The 23,042-nt window shown below is 38.5% G+C and overlaps 1 protein-coding gene across 12 annotated transcripts in view; it reads right to left on the bottom strand.

Annotated features, from left to right (window-relative positions):
* sox6 (SRY-box transcription factor 6) overlaps window positions 1–23,042 on the bottom strand; it is a 624,359-nt gene that overhangs the window by 389,837 nt on the left and 211,480 nt on the right. The window contains exon 1 of one of the 12 annotated variants that reach the window (XM_048545908.2): window positions 18,665–19,100. The exons of the other annotated variants lie outside the window; for them this stretch is intronic. Coding sequence (XP_048401865.1) covers window positions 18,665–18,741 — 77 coding nt within the window. The 5' untranslated portion in view covers window positions 18,742–19,100. Of the gene's footprint in view, window positions 1–18,664; window positions 19,101–23,042 lie in introns of those variants that run through there. 12 annotated transcript variants of the gene reach the window in all.

Consider the following 23,042-nt stretch of genomic DNA (forward strand, 5'->3'; position numbering starts at 1 on the left):
ATACTGTACCACTGAAAAATCGATTCAAAACCAGTAACAATTAAACTTTCTTCCAAACAAGATGTAGAGTACACTTTCTAACATGAAGCTCAGTCCTTCCTTTAATTAAAGCAAAAATCAGAAGAAAAACCTGAACTGCAATGAAAAATCAATACTATATTGTATGTATTTGTGTGTAATTTACAAAATCAAAAGGTTCCAGCCAACATTCACTCACTTCTACATTATGGTATTGAGAAGCAAGTAGCCAATGAGTTGTTTCAACAAATGGCCCCTTTTTGGCCTGTACTTCTCATATATCTATGATGTCATATACAGTGATCAAAGTAAAATCTCATATCTATATATTAAGCAGCATTATTTTACATTATTTGTATGATTACAATAGTTGTAAAGAATCCATGCAGCCAGATTCTGATACATAAAACCCATTACATCTCCATAGCCCACACTTCTAATGCAGCAAGTCTATTGCCTAATGCACTACTCTCTCCCTTTCACATTTCAGTCTGGTCTTGGTTATGTTGGTTTCTGTTGTACTGTGTGGAGACCCAATGGCATAGCAAAGTGTAACTGAAGAAGGGTGCTCCTGGTATTTACATTAGTGAAACCTGCTTCCTTAACCAGACAGCACATATACAGATCCACCACGCTGTGGTCTAAGATACTGCCAGTTTCTGAAGCACACACTGTATATAGATATTCACACTGGGGGAGAATTGAGAAACTGTGCCCCTGTAGCTTAATACCACTTGTAGAAATATGCTGAAAGAGGTAAAATTCCTTCTAATAACTATGGTCATGAAAAGGCCATCACAAGTACCAACAGCAGTCTGCCAATTGTTTTTCCAAAAACAGACACAGGAGAAATTCCATCCTAAATCTCTTAATTATCTTGACTGTAGCCAATAGAGTGGTTATCAAACAATTGCAGACCCCATTTATTCCATCCGAATTTTTAGGGTTTCTGGGTCAAGGTAAGGGATGGCAATGATGAAAAGTGGAAATTTGTCAATTTCTTACCTCTAACCTCTAGAACTCCCAGTGTACAATTTAAGTTTGAATGAACCTTTCTTTGCCCCTGCTCATTAATATTTCTTAACCCTCATACTTTAGCCAGATTGTAAATACACATTGATGGTCTAAACCAGTTCCCAAGAGGAAAAAGCGCACAGCACTATCCACTAAACCACCCATGTCTCTTTGCAAAAGACCTTAATGGAATAGTATTCAAACAAATAAAATAATTTTATCCAGAAACATTACTAAAGCAGTGTCACATTCCCAGCATGTTTCATGCAGCTTTTTGACATTTTAAACTCTCAGCACCACTTATACCAATTGTAATGTTAAGCAGATGCTGTTCTCATTCCAGATAGTGTAAAAAGTCTGTACTTTGAACAAACACTAATTTTCTTCACAAATACAATTTAATTTCTGACAAAATGCTAAATGCATGTAAGTAGTTACATTGAGTTAATTTGAACGTTAATTGTTTTCAAATTCAGGCAATGTAGTGCAATGAAATGAAAATAGGATAAGCTTTTATCACCACACTGTGACTGATTAATATATACATACAGTAAAAGCTTATAATCCTACTCGGGCCATTCATTATACAACAATTAGTCATGTCACAGGAATTGAGAGGCTCTTACCTCCCGGCTCTGTTAGTAGCTGCTGAGAAATCACATTCCTGCAGGGAGATTGGAACTGCAGGCTATCTTGAGGGAATGTCCTGAGGTATGTCAATTCAACAAATCTTACTTTATTAAGCAAAGAAATATTTGTACCTTCCAGTCGAAATGCAACTGCTGACAAATTCACACTCTTTCTCTCAGGCATCCTTCTATTTAAAGGATTTGCCAGTGAAATTGGCATAATCTGACATTTTAGCAGATAAATAGGTAACTGCTGTTAACATGGAGTTGAGAGTCCTGTCTCCCCGGGGCAACATTCAGCTTCAAATTGGTTTGAGAGTTGGTTACAAACAGGAAATGTTGTTTTAGTGTAGACAGTGATTATGACTTGTTTGCAGCTGGTGTCATAACATTGCAAAATTGATACAGTATTCCCTCCCATTTATACCACTTTTGATGCCATTAGGTTTACTACTGTCAGCACCAGCAGTCCTTCACCCAGATGGACATCTATCATACATAAGAATAGACAATGAGTTTTGACTAGCTATTTGACCACAGAGGCCATCCCAGTCAAGATCAATTCTGCCCTCACCCGACATGCAGAACATGCACTTTCCAGCAGGGACATTTGAATTGAAGTTAGAAGCAAGAATCCTGGCTGATTTCCTTTTCTCTTTTCCTGGCCCAACAACACTGAAGCTAATTTCAGAGTTTATACTCCACACTGGCCATCATCAATGAGAGTAAGGATCAAACTTGAGACCTTGTCAATCTGTTTGGTTCATTTTTGCCCTGAGGAACTCATTTACTAATGAAGATATCAGGGCAGTCAGTAAAAAAAGCATTTAAAGAACAATATGGAAGTAGCAGGAAATAATTTCCATAGAATAACATAACACTTTTACAGTTCAGAAACAGACCATTTTGTTTACAGGTACAACATAGGCCTCTTCCCTGCGCCCCCACCCCTTCTGATTTCATCAAATCCTATCAACATATGCTTCCACTCCTTTTGATTTTATGGACTACACTACTTTTCCCTTAAATGTATCTAGGCTACTTGCCTCAATAAACATTTGGGATTCTCTTTATCATTTTTGCTTCTTTAAGAGCATCTCAAACGTCCATTCGGCAGGGACTGCCAGGGGTACCACTGGCTTAAGCCAAAAGTTTAATTTTCTTTGCCAGGATCCTGGAGACTGAGGCACAGCATAACTGCGCTGTTTTAGTGATATGCTCTTCCTTGCATAAAAATCAAATAATTTCACACTGAATCTCCACCACCTGTTTTGCATTGTAAATTATAAAACATTTTTCTGGCAGCCTACCAGCCAGGCTTTAGACTATTTACTTGGTAGCTTCATTCACCCAGTGGAAAGACTGTCCACACACTGTCAATCATACTTTATTAGTCAACTGTAACACTCCAAATGCCATGCTGACACATTTTATGTGGATGAGCTCTTTCAGAGATAGAAAAGTGAATGTACCCAACAATAAGAAGCAAGCACCATGTCAAATTTTCATGGAAACCATATAGACGGACATTATTTCAACTGCATGACTGAAGTTCGGCAGCAGTTCCCATAACAAGAAGTCACTTTTCAACTAAAAAGAGGTTTTGTTGCCACTTGCTGTTACTTTTCCATATTGATACATCAATATCAAGAATTGGTTACAATATTGGCTAAGACAATGTTTTGTGTCACTTATATAGTTTTTTGCTCACAAACAAGGTGATCAGCAAATTACTAAAAAGTTCAGGACAATATAAAACACACTGTAATCAAAAACAAATCAGACCAGACTGGTGCTATGGGTAGCGGGAGAAGAAATAGAGCTGTTGTCACAATAGTTGTTAAGATGATCATACATTTGAGAGGTTTGTGTTGTTGACTTATGTTCCCTGTGGATGAATGCAGTCAAGTTTGCACTGTTATTTTCAAAGGAACAGTGCAAAAAGAAAATGTAAATACCCAGATAGATCTACCAGTGTTGTTTGCATTACTTATATTCAAGAATGCAGTGCCTATATGATGCAGGTCTATACACTTCTGACAGTGTTTTTATACCTTATCTCCATGCTAGCAGGTGAATCCGTGTTATATGCATTAATTACACACGTACAGGTTTGGCATTGTGGTACATATATTTGAACCTACATATATTCAGGCTGGTTTAGCAATACTATAATTATATCCAATTAGGTTCAGCAATACAACCTGAATTTCGAATATCCATATAAATGCAGCAGTGCACATAAGTTAATGGTATGTATGCAATGTTCAAAGTGTTAAATGCATTATCATCTGCATCCATTTTTGCTTTAAGTGTCAACCTGGCCATGGATAGCAATTTCTCCACTGAACCAGAAAATTATGGACTCCAGCCCAACTCCATGACTTGAGTATCTAATTTACGCTGACAGTTCAGGAGAGTACTGAAGCAATGCTTAACATCAAAAGTGCCAAATTAGATACGAAACTGCCCCAGTCGACCCATTGTCTCTGCCTGCTGCTGCTGCTGCTCCACTGAACTCATTTCCAGTTACCTCGACTCTGTCTTTTCCCTCCGGTCCTGGAACTCCCCACCTACATTTGGGGCACTGCTCACACCCTCTACCTCCTCCAAAACTTTCAACACCCTGGCCCCCAAAACCTCATCTTCACCATGGGCATCCAATCCCTGTACACTTGTATCGCCCACTCAAATAGCCTAAAAGCCCTCTGCTTTTTCCACTCCAGCAGACCCAACTGGTCCCTTAATGGAACTTGTCCTTACCCTCAACAAATTTTCCTTCAACTCCTCCAAATTCCTACAGAGTAAAGGGGCAGCAATGGGCACCCATTTGGGTCTGAGCTATGCCTGCCTCTTCATAGGATATGTAGAACAGTCTCTTTTCCACTGTTACAACAGCACCATCCCTCACCCCATCCTCTGTTACAACTGATGACTGTATCGGCACTGCCTCGTGCTCCCATGAGAAGCTTGAACATTTCATCAACTTTACTATCACCTTTCACACCAACCTCAAATACACCTGAACTATCTCCAATACCTCCATTCCCTTCCTGGGCCTCTCCATCTCCTTCATCTGGTAAGTGTCTCAGCACCAATGTTTATTTCAAACCTATGGACTCTCATAGATACCTTGACTACACCTCTTCTCATCCACCTTCCTGCAAGATTATGATCTCTTACTCCCAATCTCCCAATCCCTCCACCTTCACCTTGTCTACTCCCAAGATTCCATTCCTGGTTGTCCTCTTGTCCTGATTCCAGATGCCCTCTTACTTCAAGGACTGCCAATTCCCCCCTTTGTTGATCAAAAATGCTCTCAACTGCATCTCTTGCATTTCTCACACTTATGCCCCCAAACCCTCTTCCCCAAACAAAAATGAGGACAGAGTCCCCTGGTCCTCGCATGCCACACAACCAACCTCCATATCCAGCACATTATCCTCCGCCATTTCTGCCACCTACAATCCGACCCCACCACTAAAGAGATATTTCTCTCCCCACCACGACCGGCCTTTCACAGGAATTGCTCAATCCATGACTCCCTCATTCACTCCAAGCTCTCCAGCAACCCCACCACACTTGGCAACTTTCCCTACAGCCAACGGAGGTGCTACATCTGCCAGTACACCTCCACCTCACCTCCATCCACAGCCCAAAGCAAACCCTCCATATCTGACAGGGGTTCACTCGCACATCCTCCAATCTGGTTTACTGTATCCACTATTCCTTATGTGGCCTTCTCTGTATCAGTGAGACAAAGCGCAGACTTGGTGAATGATTTGTGCAACATCGGCACTCTGTATACTAGAATCAACAATACCTTCCGATTGCCAACCATTTTAACTCCCCCAGTCACTCCCCGGGTGGGTTTCCATTCTGGGCCTCTTCCAGTGCCACAATGATGCCATCTGCAAACTGGAGGAACAACACTGCATATTCCGCCTCAGGAGTCTACACCCGATGGCCTGAACATAGAATTCACCAGTTTCAAAATCTCCCCACCCAGCCTCATCCCATATTCAACCCTCCCTCTCATCTCAGCCTCCTTGACCTGACACCACCTGTCTATCTTCTTCCCTACCTATCCACCTCACCCTTCACAGCGACCAATCTCCACTGCCCCTACCTGCATTCACTTCTCACCATCCCACATATCTTCCCCTAGCCCCACCCCTCCACTTTCTATTTATTTCCCAGTCCCTTCCCCCTCCCCAGTCCTGATGAAGTGTCCCAACCCAAAACGTCGACTCTCCTGCTCTTCTGATGCTGCCTGGCCTGCTGTGTTCCTCCAGCTCCACACTTTATTGACTCTCTCTTCCTTTTATGTACTTGCCCACGGGTAGATATTCCATACTGAAGTACCAGTTCTGCACGCGACACTATAAGAAGATGTGAATGCATTGGAGAGAATGTAGAAGAGGTTTGTGAGATAGATTCAGAGATGAGACACTTCAGTTATGAGGAAAAACAGGAGTAGTCGGACTGCTTTCCTTGAGGGGGAAAGGGTCATGAGGAGATTTCATGCAAGTTTTCAAAATCATGAGGAATCTGGACAGGGTCGTCAGGAAGAAACTATCCTATTTATAAATGATTGAGAACAGAAGAGCACGGTTTTATGGTGTTTTGCAAAAGAAGCAAAAGTGAACTGATGAAAAGCTTTTTCACACAATGAGTAGTTAGGGGTGGGAATGCACTGTCTGGAATATGTCAGAGATAGGTTCAACTAAGACATTCAAGAGGGCATTAGATGGTTATATAAACAGAAACAATATGTAGGATTTGGAGGAAAGGGCAGGAGAATGGCACTAAGTTAAGATGCTCAGAGAGCCAGTGCACATATGAACAGCCAAATTACCTTCTTCTTCACCGTATCAATTCTGTGAATTAACCAGCACCATCATTAATACTTATTTAGCTCATTTGATAATTTCTAAGATCCTGTGGACAAATTAGCAGCCATGTCTGCCTATGTAGCAACAATAACAATCAGACTTCAAACGCAATTCATTAATTGCAAAGCATTTTGGGGCATTGAAGGTATAAAATACACATTAAAAATTAAAAGCAAAGTACTGCAGCTGCTGGAGATTCAAAATAGAAACAGAAAATACTGGAAAATCTTAGCAGATCTGCTAGCATAAGTAGAGGGAAAACAGAATTAATGCTTTGAGTCCAATATGATACTTCTTCAGAGCTGAAGTAACTCTATTTCTCTCTCCACAGATGCTGTCAGATTTGCTGAGTTTCTCCAGAACCTCTTTTTTTTACATTGAAAAGGCTATTCTTTCTATACCCACAAGTAAGTCTCTAATATGACAAGATAGAGTCTAGTTTTCAAATGCAAGATTAGAAGATACAGCTTAACAGGTTGCACAGTCATAGTTTAAAATTCATATACTGTCCTTCCATTTAAATAATAGTATTGTTTTATGTTAATCTTTAAAGTATATTAGCAAGATTCTGGTCCATTTGCAAAACAGAAGTAAGGCAAAGGTAAAGTCTCCATAGCCTTAGAGAACAATAAGATTGATCTCCCTTGTTAGAGGTAGATGACTGCTGGTAGTTTAACCTGAGGATCACCATGTCTCAGGTGAGGGGCAAGATTGAGAAGGCAGTGCCTCCATGGTAAACTCAGCAAGTGCATGTTTCACATGATCAGAGAAGGAAAACAATCTGGAAAACAAAATTTCCCTGCAATGCCCACCGAGGAGCTCAGAGTTATAAAAAACGTGGTCTCAGTCACATTGGCAGGAAAAAGCAACCACACTGTAACAAGATTTTGCACCCAGTTGCCATTCTAAACATGAACATTGGAATCTGAGATGGAAAAAACCTGACAGAGTTTAAAGAGGATGCAACATCAAAAGTAAAGTTTAATAATACTGAGGCGTAAGATTTTGAGTGTACTTTACATTGTGATCACCTTGACTTCATATAAAGGGAATCTAGCTCTTTTGTATATTTTGTGTAACGTAAGGTCTGGTTTGAAACGAGACAATAATTAATTTGGACAGTATTCATTCTTCACTTTAAAGCTATTTCTGCTCTTATCTTGGTATTTTTCCATTGGTGGTATAACAACATTTCTACTGGAAGGTGTCATTGCAAATTTGTGCAGGTAGTGCCTGTGCTAAACCTAAGCATTGTTTTATAAAACAATTGACAATTGACAATTTGCTCTAGATAAATATGAGGTAGTGCATATTATTTATAAATTTATAATATTATATTATTTATAATCAAGCATCAGTGTTATATGATTTGTTCACACTCCAGTATTATACACATTCCAGCAAGTTTGCTCACAAAGGATGTTATCAATTCAAATCCAACAGATTTGTTATTAGCCAACTCTAAAGAAAGAACCTGCATTTACACAGCACTTTTTTATTACCTTAGGTAATCCAAGTGCATTTCACTACCAGTTAACTATTATCTGAATTGCAGACTCTGTTGTAACATTGAAAATCACAGTAGCCAATTTGAGCATTGAAAGGTCTCACAAAAACAACAATAACTGATCAGATAATCAATGTTAGTGATTGAGGAATAAATATAGACAAGGGCACCAGAGAGAACACTTGTTCTTGTCGAAGCCTTCATTTATCATTTCATCTGAATGGCAGCAACTCCAACAGTGGGTCCATCTTCAGAACTATGTTGAAGTGTCAGCATAGAATTTATGCTAAAATACAGGGCTTTTGGTTTTGTGCCAGAACCTTGATAACAGGATTAAATAGGGGGCCAAATCACTGCACTATGTGGGACTTTCCCCAAATTCACCAATTAATGCTTAGACAGCAGGCTTGCCATTCACATAAGAACAGCTGACGGGCTGTCAAAACTAGATAGTCAATAGGAGACATTCCAACTCCAATGGAAGAGAATCTGGCTTTTGGTGCCCCTATCATGGAGTTCCCACTTGTCCAACTTTTTAAAATTTAAAATTAAAAAATGCCCTCAGTGAGCCATCACTGTGGACAGGGAAACCAGGATGGTGAAATCTTGCCGACAGTGTCTCCATCCTCTTTCAGCTCCTGTCTCCCACAAGGGATCACCTCTGACAATGGGCCTGAGATAGCCATTAAAGTCCATTAATCAATACCACTGATACTGCAGTCAGAGAACCCCATTCTCTGTCTTCCCACTTCTCAGAAAATAGCCTGGGGCATGACAGTGCCAACAAACTGGCAATTTCAATTGTATGGATTTTCACCCTTGTCTCTGTCTCTGCACTTGACCCAAGCTGGAGTTTAAACTCCTTCTCAACAGCTCTGGAATGGGATGTGAGAATGTTGAAACAGAGTTAAAGGCAACACAACTCTGCATATAAAGAGAGAAAACACTGGAGATACATGGGTACACTAAACCTGTAAGTTTCACTCTGAGCTACTCACTACCCAAATGTGGAAATATATTGCCATTCATTCCGCCTCGCAAGGTCAAATTAGTGAACCTCCCTGCCCAATGGCAGTGTGAGTCTAAATACACCAAATGGACAGCTGTTGTTCAAGAAGACAGCTCACCACCACCTTCTCAAGGGTGACTAGGGATGGGCAATAAATGCTGACCAGCCAGCGATGACTATATCCTGTAAGCAAATAAGAAAACTCAGCAAGCGTGGCAGTATTAGCAGAGAGAGAAACACATGTTAACATTTTGAGTACATTACGATTTCTGAAGAATCATATTGGACTTTAAACATTAACTCTGTTTCTCTCTCCACAGGCACTGCCAGACCTGCCGAATTTCTCCAGCATTTTCAGCCCTTGTGTCTGAGTTGCAGCATCTACAGAATTTAGCTTTTACTTAACTCTGCATGTTCAATAATACCATTAAATATCTTTGTGGCTCCAAAATGATGAGTTCTGTTTTTTATGAATTTTTGAGGATTGTGTTAGTATATACAACATACAATTAGTACATCAAATGAAGAGACATATTTTGGATATGCAAATTACAATTCGAAATGTGATATTGCTGTAGAAATTAGAAACTGTAGGTCCTAATTTTACTACAGGAGAGAACATATAACTGGCTTTAAGAGTATCATGTTGGTGATCTGTATTCATTATTTCTAATTTACCTGTATTAGTTTAACGATGATATATACAGTAACTGGAGACGTACAAGTCATATCTTTATGAAGATTTACATACAGTAACCAATCAGCTAAGTGTAATCATAGTTGAAGTGGAACTTCACCTAAAAAAACTTCAAGTTATTAAATACTATTTATTTTCATACATCATAGTTTTTTTCTTACTTTGCTTTACATTCAAGTACAGATTGGGTTCAACGGTATTTAAATTTATTTTAATGCTTCAGAAGGGAATTTTTTCTGGTGTGAAGGGGGGATTGGGGCAAGTGCAGCAGTTGTCAAAGCAACTAATATTTTGTGTAAATAACAAACTTGTGAAAATCTTGAAAAAGAAAATAATTAATTTCAAATGCAATTCAATGTTATTGTGTTATAAAAATGTAATTGTTGTATTCAGCTCTTATCACCAAACTGCTTTTTCTATTCACTAATTCCTGCTTTTCAACTCAACATAACAAGTTTGATACCATGGACCAATTTATCCATTTACTGGTGCACTGATCAAGAAAGGAAACAAAAACTTAGCTCAAATATTGTCTTTGCAGCTGAATGATACAAACATTATCAAATGCTGTCAAATGAACAGAGCTCGCAAGTTTAAAGAAATTGTGGGGTTTGGCAAATCAACAGTTAAAAATTAATTCAGCAGCCTTTTACAACCTAGGGATTTATCAGTTAAAAACTCAAACTGAAGTACCTTAACCTTGTTCCAAGCTGAATTAATGATGTCACTCTGGGGTGATTAATTATTTTTAAATAGTTCCTGCCTTTCACACAGCGTTTGACGAGCATGATGTTGAATATTCCATCACACCTGCTTTGTATCTCAAAGTGGCTGCCATCAATAACCACAGTAGTCTCCTTGATTATTGTTAAGCACTTTAAGAAATTTAGCATTCAGAGGGTGCCAACCATTGCAAAACGAACTTTCATCCTCCCTGGGTAATGGCAAAGCAGAAAGAGTTACACGCAGTGGAAACGCCAAACATTGCTCTAGCATTACCCCACACTGCAGACCTGCTTTCCTTTCCCTCCTTTTGTTTAGAATCAGATTGTCAAAAGCTTTTGCAAACATATTGTAAAGTCTGCATACTTATCATGACCGTGCTAGTATAGTTACTAAACTTTTCCTTCATTCCAAGTCATGATACTGCATTCTGGTTGCAGCAGAATTGCATTTGGCTTTAGTGTGTTCTTTCTTTACTAACTGCTTTTGACACATACAAACCAACTAAATAAGGAGTCGCTATGAACCTATGGAATGATTTTGTCTGACTTTGACATTTCATTTGTGCCTGCACTATTAACTGTTTCCCTCTCAACTGAGCTGGAAAGATTCCAAAAAGTTGATTTGTATGACTGAAAATCTTTTTTTTAAAACCTCATTTATATACAATTATGTATAACTTGTCGAAGCTACTGTGGTCTTTTTCAACCACACTCTGAACTTGACAAATAGGCTTTTTGACTTGCTGATCATTTTTACCAGATTCTCAGACCTCTCCATTGCTGATTCCAAAATGAAAAACAGTTCTTTCATTATCTCCTACAGGTTGTAGCTCCTGCTGCAGCATTCTCCATAGTGTGTCCGACACCCAGTGCTGAATGACAAAAATTTACTCCAACGAATAGCAGGAATTCTGAAGCAATTGTCTTTGATCCTTGTCACACACATCATTCCCTAACTGCTGACTCCACCTCTCTCCTTTGGAACAATCCAGGCCAGACTTTTGACAGTATTGATATTGCATTTGATGCAAAGTTGAGCTTCCAACCAAATGTCTTCCTCATCATAAGACTCTCCCTCCATCGCTGTAACATTGTTTAAACCTACCCTTGACTCAATTCATCTGCTGCTGAAACACTCATTCATTTATCTTTACTTCTAGACTTACCTATTCCAATGAGCTCCTAGCTGATCTCCCCCTCCTTGCCTTAACATATTAAAGTTCATCAAAAACTTTACTCCAAAATTCCCATTTGTCTATCAACCCTAAACTTGTTATCCAATCCTTTCGCCCACTTGAGCAACAATTCAATTTTAACTGTTATAGACCAGACCAAAGCCCCTCATAATACATGAATAAGATAGCCTGGACCCTAACTTTGTCTTATTTTAAAGGCAAGTGCCAAGTGCTATTTTCCAGATGAAATTCAATTGGTCAAACTACCAGCCTTGAAGCAAAACACACCTTATTCATACATTGCAGTTAAAATACAACAAAAGAAAGAATTGGAATAACAAGTCTATTGTAAAACTTGGCAGCATAATAGATTACTTTACTACTAAGCAATAACTGTTCCAATATAGTAACATCTCATAAACACACCCTTGGCAAAGGCAAATTCAAAGTAATTTCTTTACCTGCTCCTCTTGGCATATACAAGTAAACATGGCCCACGCAAGTAAATGCTTTAACGAGATCCGATGCTTTCTTTTCAATCAACTCCCAATCAGTTTGTATATTCTTTTGCAGATTTTTAAACTTCCACTGTGCTTTTCTTTGCCACTTCAACAGAACCCACTGGCTTCTCCTGTTTTCCCACATCTGTGTTCCCAAGTACTTTTTACAAACAACCAATACTGCAACTTCAAGTGGCCTATTTTATTACACTGAAAACCCCTGAGCATTGTTTTTGTTTCTCTTTCACCCTCATGGGTTTCCTTTTTACCCTGCGGTAAATTATCTTTAATGAGATTTCCTTTTCCTTATCTTCTGAGGATTTTTCTTTTCCCCAATTTATATTCCCCCGCAGATTAGAATTGACGTTAAAAGCCAAAACTTTGATTTATGAATCGTCGCCATTTCTACAGCCAGGCTGGCAGTCCTAACTCTTTGCTCTTGCACATGAGTCCTCACTTTTTCAGGAAGTGAATTTTTGAACTCTTCCAAAATAATCATCTCTCTAACAGCATCATATATTTGAAATATTTTTAATGCCCTTATCTAGTGTTCAAAATTACTTTGGCAATGCTTGGATATACTTAAACAGATCCCCACCAGACCTTGGCTATGATGGGATTTCTCTCCATCACAGTCTTCAACACTATTCTACTTTTAACCTCAACCTCCTCTATTTTAAGTCACCTTTGAGTTTTCAGTTCCCACCTCTGAAGTTCAAAAGCTTTTGCTTTCTTCTGCTAGGGGCTTTTCCTTGTCTTTTTCCTCTGCTTTTGATCGTAATTCAAACTATTTCATTTTCATGTTCAAGCTGCTTCACTTGCAATTGAGTTTTAGCCATTTCCAAAGATTCAAATGGTATTTCTGGCAATAATAAAATGTCAAGCTAATGCTGCAATCACCTTCCTTCTTTGCATGGACAAAGGCAACTCCAACTCCAGTTTGATTGCCACTTCCAAAATCTTTGTCTCCGTCACTTTCTGTCAAACTCCCAAAATGACTTTTTCTACCCCCATGAAATCCTTAGTGACTGAAAAAGCCATTATGACACAAGGCACACCCTACTTAAACCAAGTGAATTCAACACCCAAAAACTGAACACCAACACTCACCACTCACTGACTTGGAGTCCAGTAATCCTAAACACAACCTAGAATTAGAGATTTTGATCCCAACAAGAGCCTCCAGTTGTTACGGACAAGGCCATATCCTGTCAAAATATATAAAGATAGCCTACACCCTAACGCTTTTCTCATTTTAAAGGCACAGCAAATTTCAAATGTTGCATTCTAGATACAATTCGATTGGTCAAACTACCGGTCTTGAAGCGAAACATGTTTTATTCATACACTATAGTTAAAATACAACAAAAGAAAGAATTGGAAGAACTTGACTGCATTGGAAAACTTAACAGAACAATAGATTATTTAACTACTAAACAATAACTGCTCCATTTTAATAATATCTGATAAACACACCCTTGGTAAAGGAAAATTCAGTAAACTAGATTATCTCACATACAGTTCTAGCAGCAGGATCAGACCGCCCCCCCCCCCCCCCCGCCAGCTTTTAGCTATAACAGAGAAGGGAATAAGAGATTCTACATCCATCTTTAAGACTCCAGCAACTGCTACTGAAAGCTAAAACTAAAAAAAAATCCTGTTCTATGGTAATTTGACTCCACATTCAGGCTCCTTCTATTATTCCAACTTCAAAAAAAAGGCCCCGGGGCCTCACCACCTGTTTACTTTATTGGTTTTGGATCAGAATACTCAGCACCTCTGTCTCAACCTTTCTTCATAAAAAAAAAGGACAAAATACACCTCTTAAAGCCATAATATTGTCAGATAACCAAACACAGAAACTGTTGGAGAAACTCAGCAGGTCTGGTATTATCTGTGGGAAGAAAACAGTGATTAATGTTTAGAGTCTGCAGACTCTACATCGGATTTTTAAAATGTTCTCATCTGATTTTAATCCCTCATTTGAGTTTTATACCTCAAAGATATGCAGAGATGACACATCAGTTTTACAATCTAAGGAGAAGTTTTACTTCCAACGTATTAAAATGATTGCTCACATCCTTCCAGGTTCTAGCTTTCAGTTTAGTTTCAGTCTCCTCCTGAAACTCGTTTCATTAGTAGCACAGTGAAGATAGAAAACGAACACACAGTCACACATTGATTAACTGAACAACTGAATACAAGTCCAGCCAAGGGGTCTCCTCTCCCTATTTCTTTAGTCTTTTCCACCCTTTTATCATCTGAATTATTTGCATTTTCCCAATTCGAGCAAATCCTCAACTGTAATTATTCCATCATTGACAGCAATGCCTTCCCCTGTACTGGCTCTAAGCTCTGGAATTCCCTCTCCTCTCTCAACGTGACTTTTTCTTTTAAGACTCTCCATAAAATTTATGACTTTGACCAAGTTTTGGGTCATCTGCCCTAAATTGCAAAATGTAGTTTGGTATCAAGTGTAATTCGATCACACTCCTGGGAAGTATGTTAGAAGTGTTACATAAGTGCAAGATACTGTTCAGGAAATTGGTTGCACGATGAACATTGACTACGTGCAATTCTGCCCTTACAGATGTATACTTTACAGTATTGTATCACCTATGGCAGCCAACAGTGAAATTGACATTTTTCTGCACTATCTGGGATCAGTTAATTTAGCACACAGTGGACAATAAACTTATAATCTTCCTTGATTGTTCAATTCACTGTGCCACAAGTTTATCAACCACGTGAACATCTCTTTAAAGTCAACAGTTTTAAACAAGGAATAGTATCATCTTCAACTAATAAACAGCCCTTCACTTCGGCTTAAAAGCTTTGAAAACGCTGCAGTGACTTTGCAAATTTGGGGTGATTAGGTAGCAAGATCATCTGGAAACCCATCCAGTGACTGCTGTGGAAATTGATCCTGACTATCTTAACGTCTGGACCTTATTAACATGTTAGCAGTCAAATTTCGTAATTAATAAATATGACAGACAGTTTCTGGAAAATCGGGTAAGCCGATGCATGCGTGGAGGTTCCAAGAGAGGCATTTAGTTTTGTCCCAACAACGTACAAAAAAAGAAAAATCTTTAAGACCTCTGGACAACCTGTTCTTCATCTGATTTACATCCATCTGGTGGGAAAACCTCAGTTGATCCCCCACTCTGGAGGAAACTGTAGTCAGCGCCAACTGAAATTGACAGACTTCACTCTGAAAAATTAACAAAGAGCCCTTTGGTTTTCAGTTGGTTGCATTTATCACCTGTACAGAACTGACTAAAATCAGATTCAGTGCAAATTAGGTGAAAAATCAAAGAAAAACTCATCCCATTCTCTGCCCACCCTCCCTACTATTATCCAATGGGTCGATTTAAAGTTCTTGCTTTTTTGTGTGTTAGTCTCACATTAAAATTTGAAGAACAGCTTTGAAATTCCAATTTTTGGAGCTTATCTTTTCATCGAAATGCTCTCATATAGGAATTTGCTTTTTTAAAAAAAGAACTGAAACAAAATTTCAATAGAATTGTTGTAACCTCTCCAAAAATTAATATTGATGAAATAACTACCTAAAATTAATTATCATTTCAAATTGCACTCTATGAAAGCACAACAATTCTCATATCACCTTGTCTGGTGTGCTCTGCAACTGCCTTTAGACATCAACAGCAGCCTCATGAATCCAGCATCAGCCTGTTAATTCATCAGCAATTTCTTTGGCAAATGTGGTCAAAACATACAACCATAACTACCACTGCACAAAATTGTCAAGTTTTCCTACACCCATTCTCTCAATGAGGTAATGTTGACTCACTGATGTTGCACATGCAGGAAGGAAAAGAGTGAATTAGGTGTCAAACCATGTTGCCAATGGCTCCCTGGCTTGTGATTTACTGCTACCTGACAGCTTTGCTGTTCTAATATGACTTATTTCTGCTATTGAGGGCAATCAAATTGTCACTGACTACAGTGCAAGAGTGCAATCCTTGCTCAACTGTACAAAAATATCAGTAAAATGACAAACTAAGCTTATGCTCAAAAGTAAAGTCATAATTACAGTTATTTAATTAGTACCCAGCAAACAAGGGTCAGAGAATCTCATGATTACAGTTATTTGATTAATGGCAAGAAACTTGAAGAAGAGGCATGAACACCAGGTTTAGAATTGCCGGATCTCTTGAAGAGACATAACTATCTTTTTTCAGTCTATTTTTAATTATTATTGTCATCTTTAGCTTGGCATTTCATTTGTATCCCATTTTCCAAGGAATTTATTTTTCCGTCCATAATCTAGCAAATGGTCTTTCACAATCATTATGTACAGTGTAGAATTGTCCACAAACGGTAAACTGAAGTTGTCATTTGGGCCATTATTCTTACTTCACCATATTACACAGCACTGGTAGCAAAAATAATACGTTAACAGAAATTTTGAAAATGAAATTGAAGTAAACAAAACAGTAAAAAAATTGTTCTTGCACACTAATGATGCACACCTTTCTGTTCATTTCCTAGTCAAACTGGATTACAATGTTTGATCTGTTAATAGCTACTGAGAGACGGCTGAGAGGTGGAGGATATCAGCACTAATTAAAGTTTGTCATCCAAGAAAATGAAGTGCAACCCTCTGTGCTCATGTCAAATAAGTAAAACGCATACAGCACTGCCACTGAGTTTTAGGTACAGTGAGTCTCTGTATAACTATTATTTTCTCTTGGAATAAGAGTACTACTAATGGAGAATGTGCCACACAAATAAACAGTTCTATTGCCAACTTTTGATCTGTCCAGGATATGATGTTGTACATCCAGTGGGATAGTATTTCACTCTATTTATGGTACATCATTTACACCAAATCTCTCTTCTACATCACCCAATGTGCTTGTTTATTAATCTGACAATGCTATGTACCATTGTATTCAACAACTCATCACACTTTGGGGAATGTACTGATTATATTCTATGGCCATTTAAATGAATGTTTATGGTGATCTATATCAATGGTGTTGAGACTTTAAAATCAGGAATATTTCCAAATATACCAGGAAAAAATGAAAGCTTTACGAACTACCTGTTTGGAACTGTTTTTTGAAAACAAGAGGAGAGAAAGAGTTACTGTATATTAGTATACTGCCAAGCAATATAAAATCGGACCGTTAAAACTATCGTTATAAAAACAGAAATACAAACAAGCTGAGACAAGCTGAGAATTCATAAGGCCAAGTTAATGTAGGATCTAAAAATATAATCTTGGTTTGAACTTCTTTTCATGCTGTGGAAAAATGTTGGGTACAATAGTGTGCTGTCAGAGGAACAATGTTTACATTGAGAGGGGTTGGAGGGCTGAGCACAGCGTATGAAAGCACAGGTTGTTCCCTTTAGAGCAAAATTTTCCTGAGAGTGAAAACCTGTGGCTCGCATACAGTTGAGACACAGTCTTTTTACAGGCGATGTGTAAAAACAGTCATTTGCCATAGTTTAACTTTCCATGATTTACAGCCTGCTTCGATTTTTTTTCGCCTGACGAAAGATAAGTTCGAGCCGTAACCCTGTGCTGGGGCCTATCACTGATAAGGTGAGGTTTATTAACGGTGGATAAACTTTTTTTAAAAAATCAAGAAAGACAGCAGGGATGGGTAATCCTAGCACAACTGTAAAAGAGTTAAGGTACTCTCACAAAATCAAAACGTAAGAAAATTGAAGCCTGTTTTATCAGTGAAAGTACACCAAGATTTCCTAAACAAAAGGTTACTTACGGGCTAACAACAATGGCGTGAAAAAGAAACAAACACAGTCTGTTTTTACACTGAAATCTCAAATCTCAGATAAAATCTCATTGTCCAAATACAGCAAAACATTTTTTAAAATCGCTATTCCGATTCTTTTTATCTGTTATAACTATGTAATGATTCCTAATTAGGCTAGTCATTACTTAAAAGACGACGAGCTTTTTAAATGTATTTGAATTTTATGGATTATTCCCCTGTAACTAGTCACTATTAAATAACTCCATGCTGTACTCTAATAATCCATTCGCCCTTCTGGAAGGCCGTCAACTAAAAAGAGTTGACTAATTTACTATTATGTTACTTTTATTAACATTTTGCTTTTTTAAAAAAAATCAAAAAATGACATGGTGATAATTGAGAAAGGGATACCATCGCTTTAAACATAGCATAGCAACACGCCTATCACAGAGGCAGCAGTACATGTTACCATCATATTAAATTACCTCAGGGTACGTTCAGCTCAGAACTTGATTGCATTCATGAATGTCACTCATCTCCGAACCAGTCAGATCGTCCCACAAAACGATTAAAACAAAACCACAGAGCATTTTCTGGAAATATTCACATTGTGTGAACCCAGCAAACGATTCTGAGATTTATTGTTGATAAGGCAAAAATGTACTTGGATGTATTTTTAAAACATCTAACTGATTAAGCTGACCAACCAGCTAACAGACTGCCTACTGAGCAACTAAGGTTCACTTACATAGAGTCGTCGTCCTTCCACTTTCCTTTTCTGCTTTGGCCTATCGCAGCATCCAGAACTTCAGAACTTGACGGCATAACACCTCAGGATCGTCTCGCCTATCTTATGAATCACTGCAAGCCATTGTCACTCCGGCCGAGCGCTGCTTGAATCGCTGATTGAAATAAACCACCCCAAACCTTTTCTTGTACTCATCCACAGGAAGGAAGGAGGGGGGGGGGGTGGTTTCTGGTGGCTTGGGAGAGAGGTGGTGTGGATAAACTTATTCAGGGCTCCTTTGATCAATAAAAAGTATCCTTTCCTCCTCACTAACCAAAAAAAAGAAAGACACAATTGATCCAAGGGTGAATAAGTGGCAAGTCTTTCGGAAGAATCAGTGCCTAACGTGGCTTCGGCCACTGCTGCCTTAGTTAAGCAAACTTTACAGCCAATCGAGCCATCATCCAATAGTGCCTATTTGCTGAGCAACAGTGGAGCTTTGTGGTTTGCCTCACAGTTGACAGTAAGTTATGAGCCCTTTGTGAGCGCAGGGGAAGGAAAACAGAGATCGGAATTTGGCAGGAAAATATAATACTGAATTCTCCTGTCTATGGAACCTGAATTTTCGTGAAAACAATCAAGCATTGTTGAAAGAAAGAAAAGCAACTTTGACAGATGAAATATAGAGGGGCCCCTTCTAGGAAAACAGTAAACAAAGCGCCATTCAAGCCAGGTCCATTTTGTCATTTATAAAGATAGTTTCTTCTGTGTGGTGCGAGTTTACAGCAAAGAGCTCAAATTCAACAAATCAAGTGTAAAATCTCCCACAGTCCACATTAAAATGGCTAGCAAAGAGAGAGAGAGCGATGATGCCAAATGCAGGGGGGAGGAAAAAAAATCACAAATTTCTCTGATTGGGGGAGCAATTAGTAGATAGGGTAAGAAGGGAAACTGAAAAACAAACACACACAAAACGCCAAAATCAAAATGCTAACAATTGCAAATTAAATTTAGTGAATTTAGCTATTCACAGGAAAGGAGATGGATGCAGAACATCATTGCATGCAAAAATGTGAAAAGGAAGTAGGCATCGTGACCATTGTTCGGAGCACTGTGCCTTATTTTGTGGACTTGAGCACATCGATTAACCATGAAGTCATTGCTGGCAACAGAAAGCCAGATACTTCAATTGGTACCACTGCCCTTCAAACATCTGGGATGCTTCAACAGAGTGGGCCAATGTTCCTCCACAAACCTTGTATCCTTTTCTAAAAACAGAAAAAAAGTGGAGTTTGAACAGGGTTCAGGCGCACACACTGATTCTCAGCATGTCACACAAAGAAAAGAGGTTTTGTGCCCTTTTCGTGCACAAACCATAATTAGATTTCTGCTGAGGCAAATTGAGGAAATTACCTTGAACACTGCTTCGATTAAACTGCTCTGTACTCACAACAAACTGGACAATAGTTCATTAGTTACAACAAGGCCTTCCCCTACTTTAACATTGTTCTGAAAAAAATTGATCTAATTTGACTAAAAATAACAAGGAGTGGGATATGTGGCCTTCCCGTTGTTGATGCTGGAATTAACTGTCAACACTTTGCAGCATAGAAAGTCCAGAGGAGAGAGAATTTTACTGCCATATTCCCCTAACATATAACTTGTTAAAATCAAATACTGACTATTCTACCCTAGCAGGCCAAGACAGCATTAGCTATTAACAAAATGAAAAGCCTTGCAGACCACACCCTCTATTCATGATAGACAGAAGTCTTGTAGTGTGCAAATGAAACAATATGAAATAAAATAATGGATATAGGCAGCAATTAATTACAGAGAATGACATATCAAGTAAAATCATTTAAGTAAAATTAAGCAAAGAAAAATGATGGCAAACATTTCCAATTTCTTCAAATTCCTTCCTGATAATTAGTAAAAGACTTAATTTAAAAGCCTTATTAAGGAAATTATGAAGCCACCATGTTGGAGTATGCATTAATGAGTGTTTAACACTGGGGCTTATAAGATGCCAACCATTGTCAACTACATGCAGAAGTGCTGGAAAGCTCTTAATTACAGCTAAATACTGTAACATAATCAATACAAAAACAATGGATGTGATGAGTGCAACTACAGTTAATACCTAAAACTGGCTTGAGCTGATCGAAATCATTACATGGAGATATTTATTTAAGAAATGCTTCTCCGTGCAATGTTGTAATCAAAAGCCTATATGATGCATATGAATAGATCACAAGAAAACAGGTAATGGAGAATGGAAGTGTTAGTATGGCATTTGAAGTCATGTGTAGGTAATGGCAACATCTATTTATATTGGTTGACTATGAAGAATAATTTTTATTTATTTGAACTAAAGAGAATGGACGTACTAGAAAACTGTAGGTAAATTGTCCTTTACTTTAGTTGCAACATCACCTAGCTAATGTTAGAGTTACAGTTTAAGATAGTTTATCTTGCTATCAGTGCCAGCAGCTATATCTGTAAATGAGTGATGTGCTTCTGAGGCTTTATAAAGCTCTAGTTAGGCCCCATTTAGAATACTGTGTCCGAATTTGCGCCCCACACCTCAGGAAGGACATACTGGCCCTGGGACATGTCCAGAGATTCAAACGGATGATCCCTGGAATGGTGGGTTCAACGTATGATGAACGGCTGAGGATCCTGGAATTGTATTCATTAGAGTTTAGAAGGTTGAGGGGAGATCTAATAGAAACTTACAAGATAATGTATGGCTTAGAAAGGGTGGACGCTGGGAAGTTGTTTCCTCTAGGCGGGGAGATTAGGACCCGTGGGCACAGCCTTAGATTTAGAGGGGGTAAATCTAAAATGGAAATGAGGAGATATTTCTTCAGCCAGAGAGTGGTGGGCTTGTGGAATGCATTGCCACGGAGTGCAGTGGAGGCCGGGACGCTAGATGCCTTCAAGGCAGAGATCGATAAATTCGTGATCTCACAAGGAATCAAGGGCTACAGGGAGAGTGCAGGGAAGTGGAGTTGAAATGCCCATCAGCCATGATTTAAATGGCGGAGGGGACTCGATGGGCTGAATGGCCTTACTTCCACTCCTATGTCTTATGGTCTTATGGTCTAGTCTTTCCCCAGTAAGAACTGGAGTATGACTTCATATGGACAATAGATGGTAATGTATTTTTTGCCAAGATCCAAACAGAAACCCACATTATTACAATTAACTCACTAAATTCACAGAAGTCTTCTCATATTCTCTGAATATTTTCATAGCAGAACTGTGCTCTATCAGACAGTATGAATTAGCGCACAACCTACAAATCGCTTATATAGAAGTAGACAGTAGTGGAAAATCAATACAGCAGATTTGACTGATTATAGAACTTGTGACTCATTTCTCTCATTAGCTAAAAAATGTAAAGAACTTAACATTTTACTTCCTTCTTAACATACATCTGGGATATAAGTTATGGATGAGGTTTAATCTACAAGCATAGAGTATCCAGCCCTGTAATGATGGGGTTGGAAGAACTGGTGTACTGGGAGAAGGCCGTCATGTTTATCCTCAGAATCAACAATTAATACCTACAAAGCTATCCAAAGAAGGTAACACCAAAAAGTGTTGTCTTTCTCCATATTTTTGCTATCACGTTCTAATAAAGACAATGGAGATGAAAAAGAGTGTCGGTTACACAAGCAGGTACAGCTATCCGTCCTTGTAGAATTTAGAGGCTCACAGAAGCTGTCTCCATCAAATAGGAAAATAAACTGATGTTCTGCCAGCTCTAATAGACTGAGATCTATCACAAAAGGCTTCTAGTGAAATCAATGCTAATGGCTTGCAATTAAAAGTGCTACCACGTTGAGGTTAACTAGATTGATTGCCAGAATCTGTGGAACAGTTTTCCGTAACACAGTTTGAATGATACACAAAAAGTGCTATTTCTAAAACCATCCAGGGACACTATATTTGCTGTACCCCAAATTTAAAGCGTCCTTCCACATTTCGTAAATAGCTATTAAAAATATTAAGCTTTTTAATTCAAAATGTGTAGACCTCCTCCTCTGTTGCAGTTATTTCATACAGCAAACCTTTGACAATGACATATGACGGTTAACTACCCTTATTTATCAAGAAAAACTATAACTGATGCTCCAAAATAAAATTTCCTTTTTGTTGCTTAGATGGACTAGATATTTACAAGACAAAATCTCCATAGGATCAAATCAGAGCGTTCATCATGATACCCGCAAGGATCCATACTCATTTTCACAACATTATCAAAGTTGAATTCATTACGAAATGATTTAAACATATTACATTATCTCAAAATATAACTATCCAAAACATATTGTTTGGAAAGATAATACTGGACCATTTACGTTAAGCAACTGAAACTGGAGAAGTGTAG

Source organism: Stegostoma tigrinum, chromosome 17, assembly GCF_030684315.1.
Source record: "Stegostoma tigrinum isolate sSteTig4 chromosome 17, sSteTig4.hap1, whole genome shotgun sequence".
NCBI classification, from domain to species: Eukaryota; Metazoa; Chordata; class Chondrichthyes; order Orectolobiformes; family Stegostomatidae; genus Stegostoma; species Stegostoma tigrinum.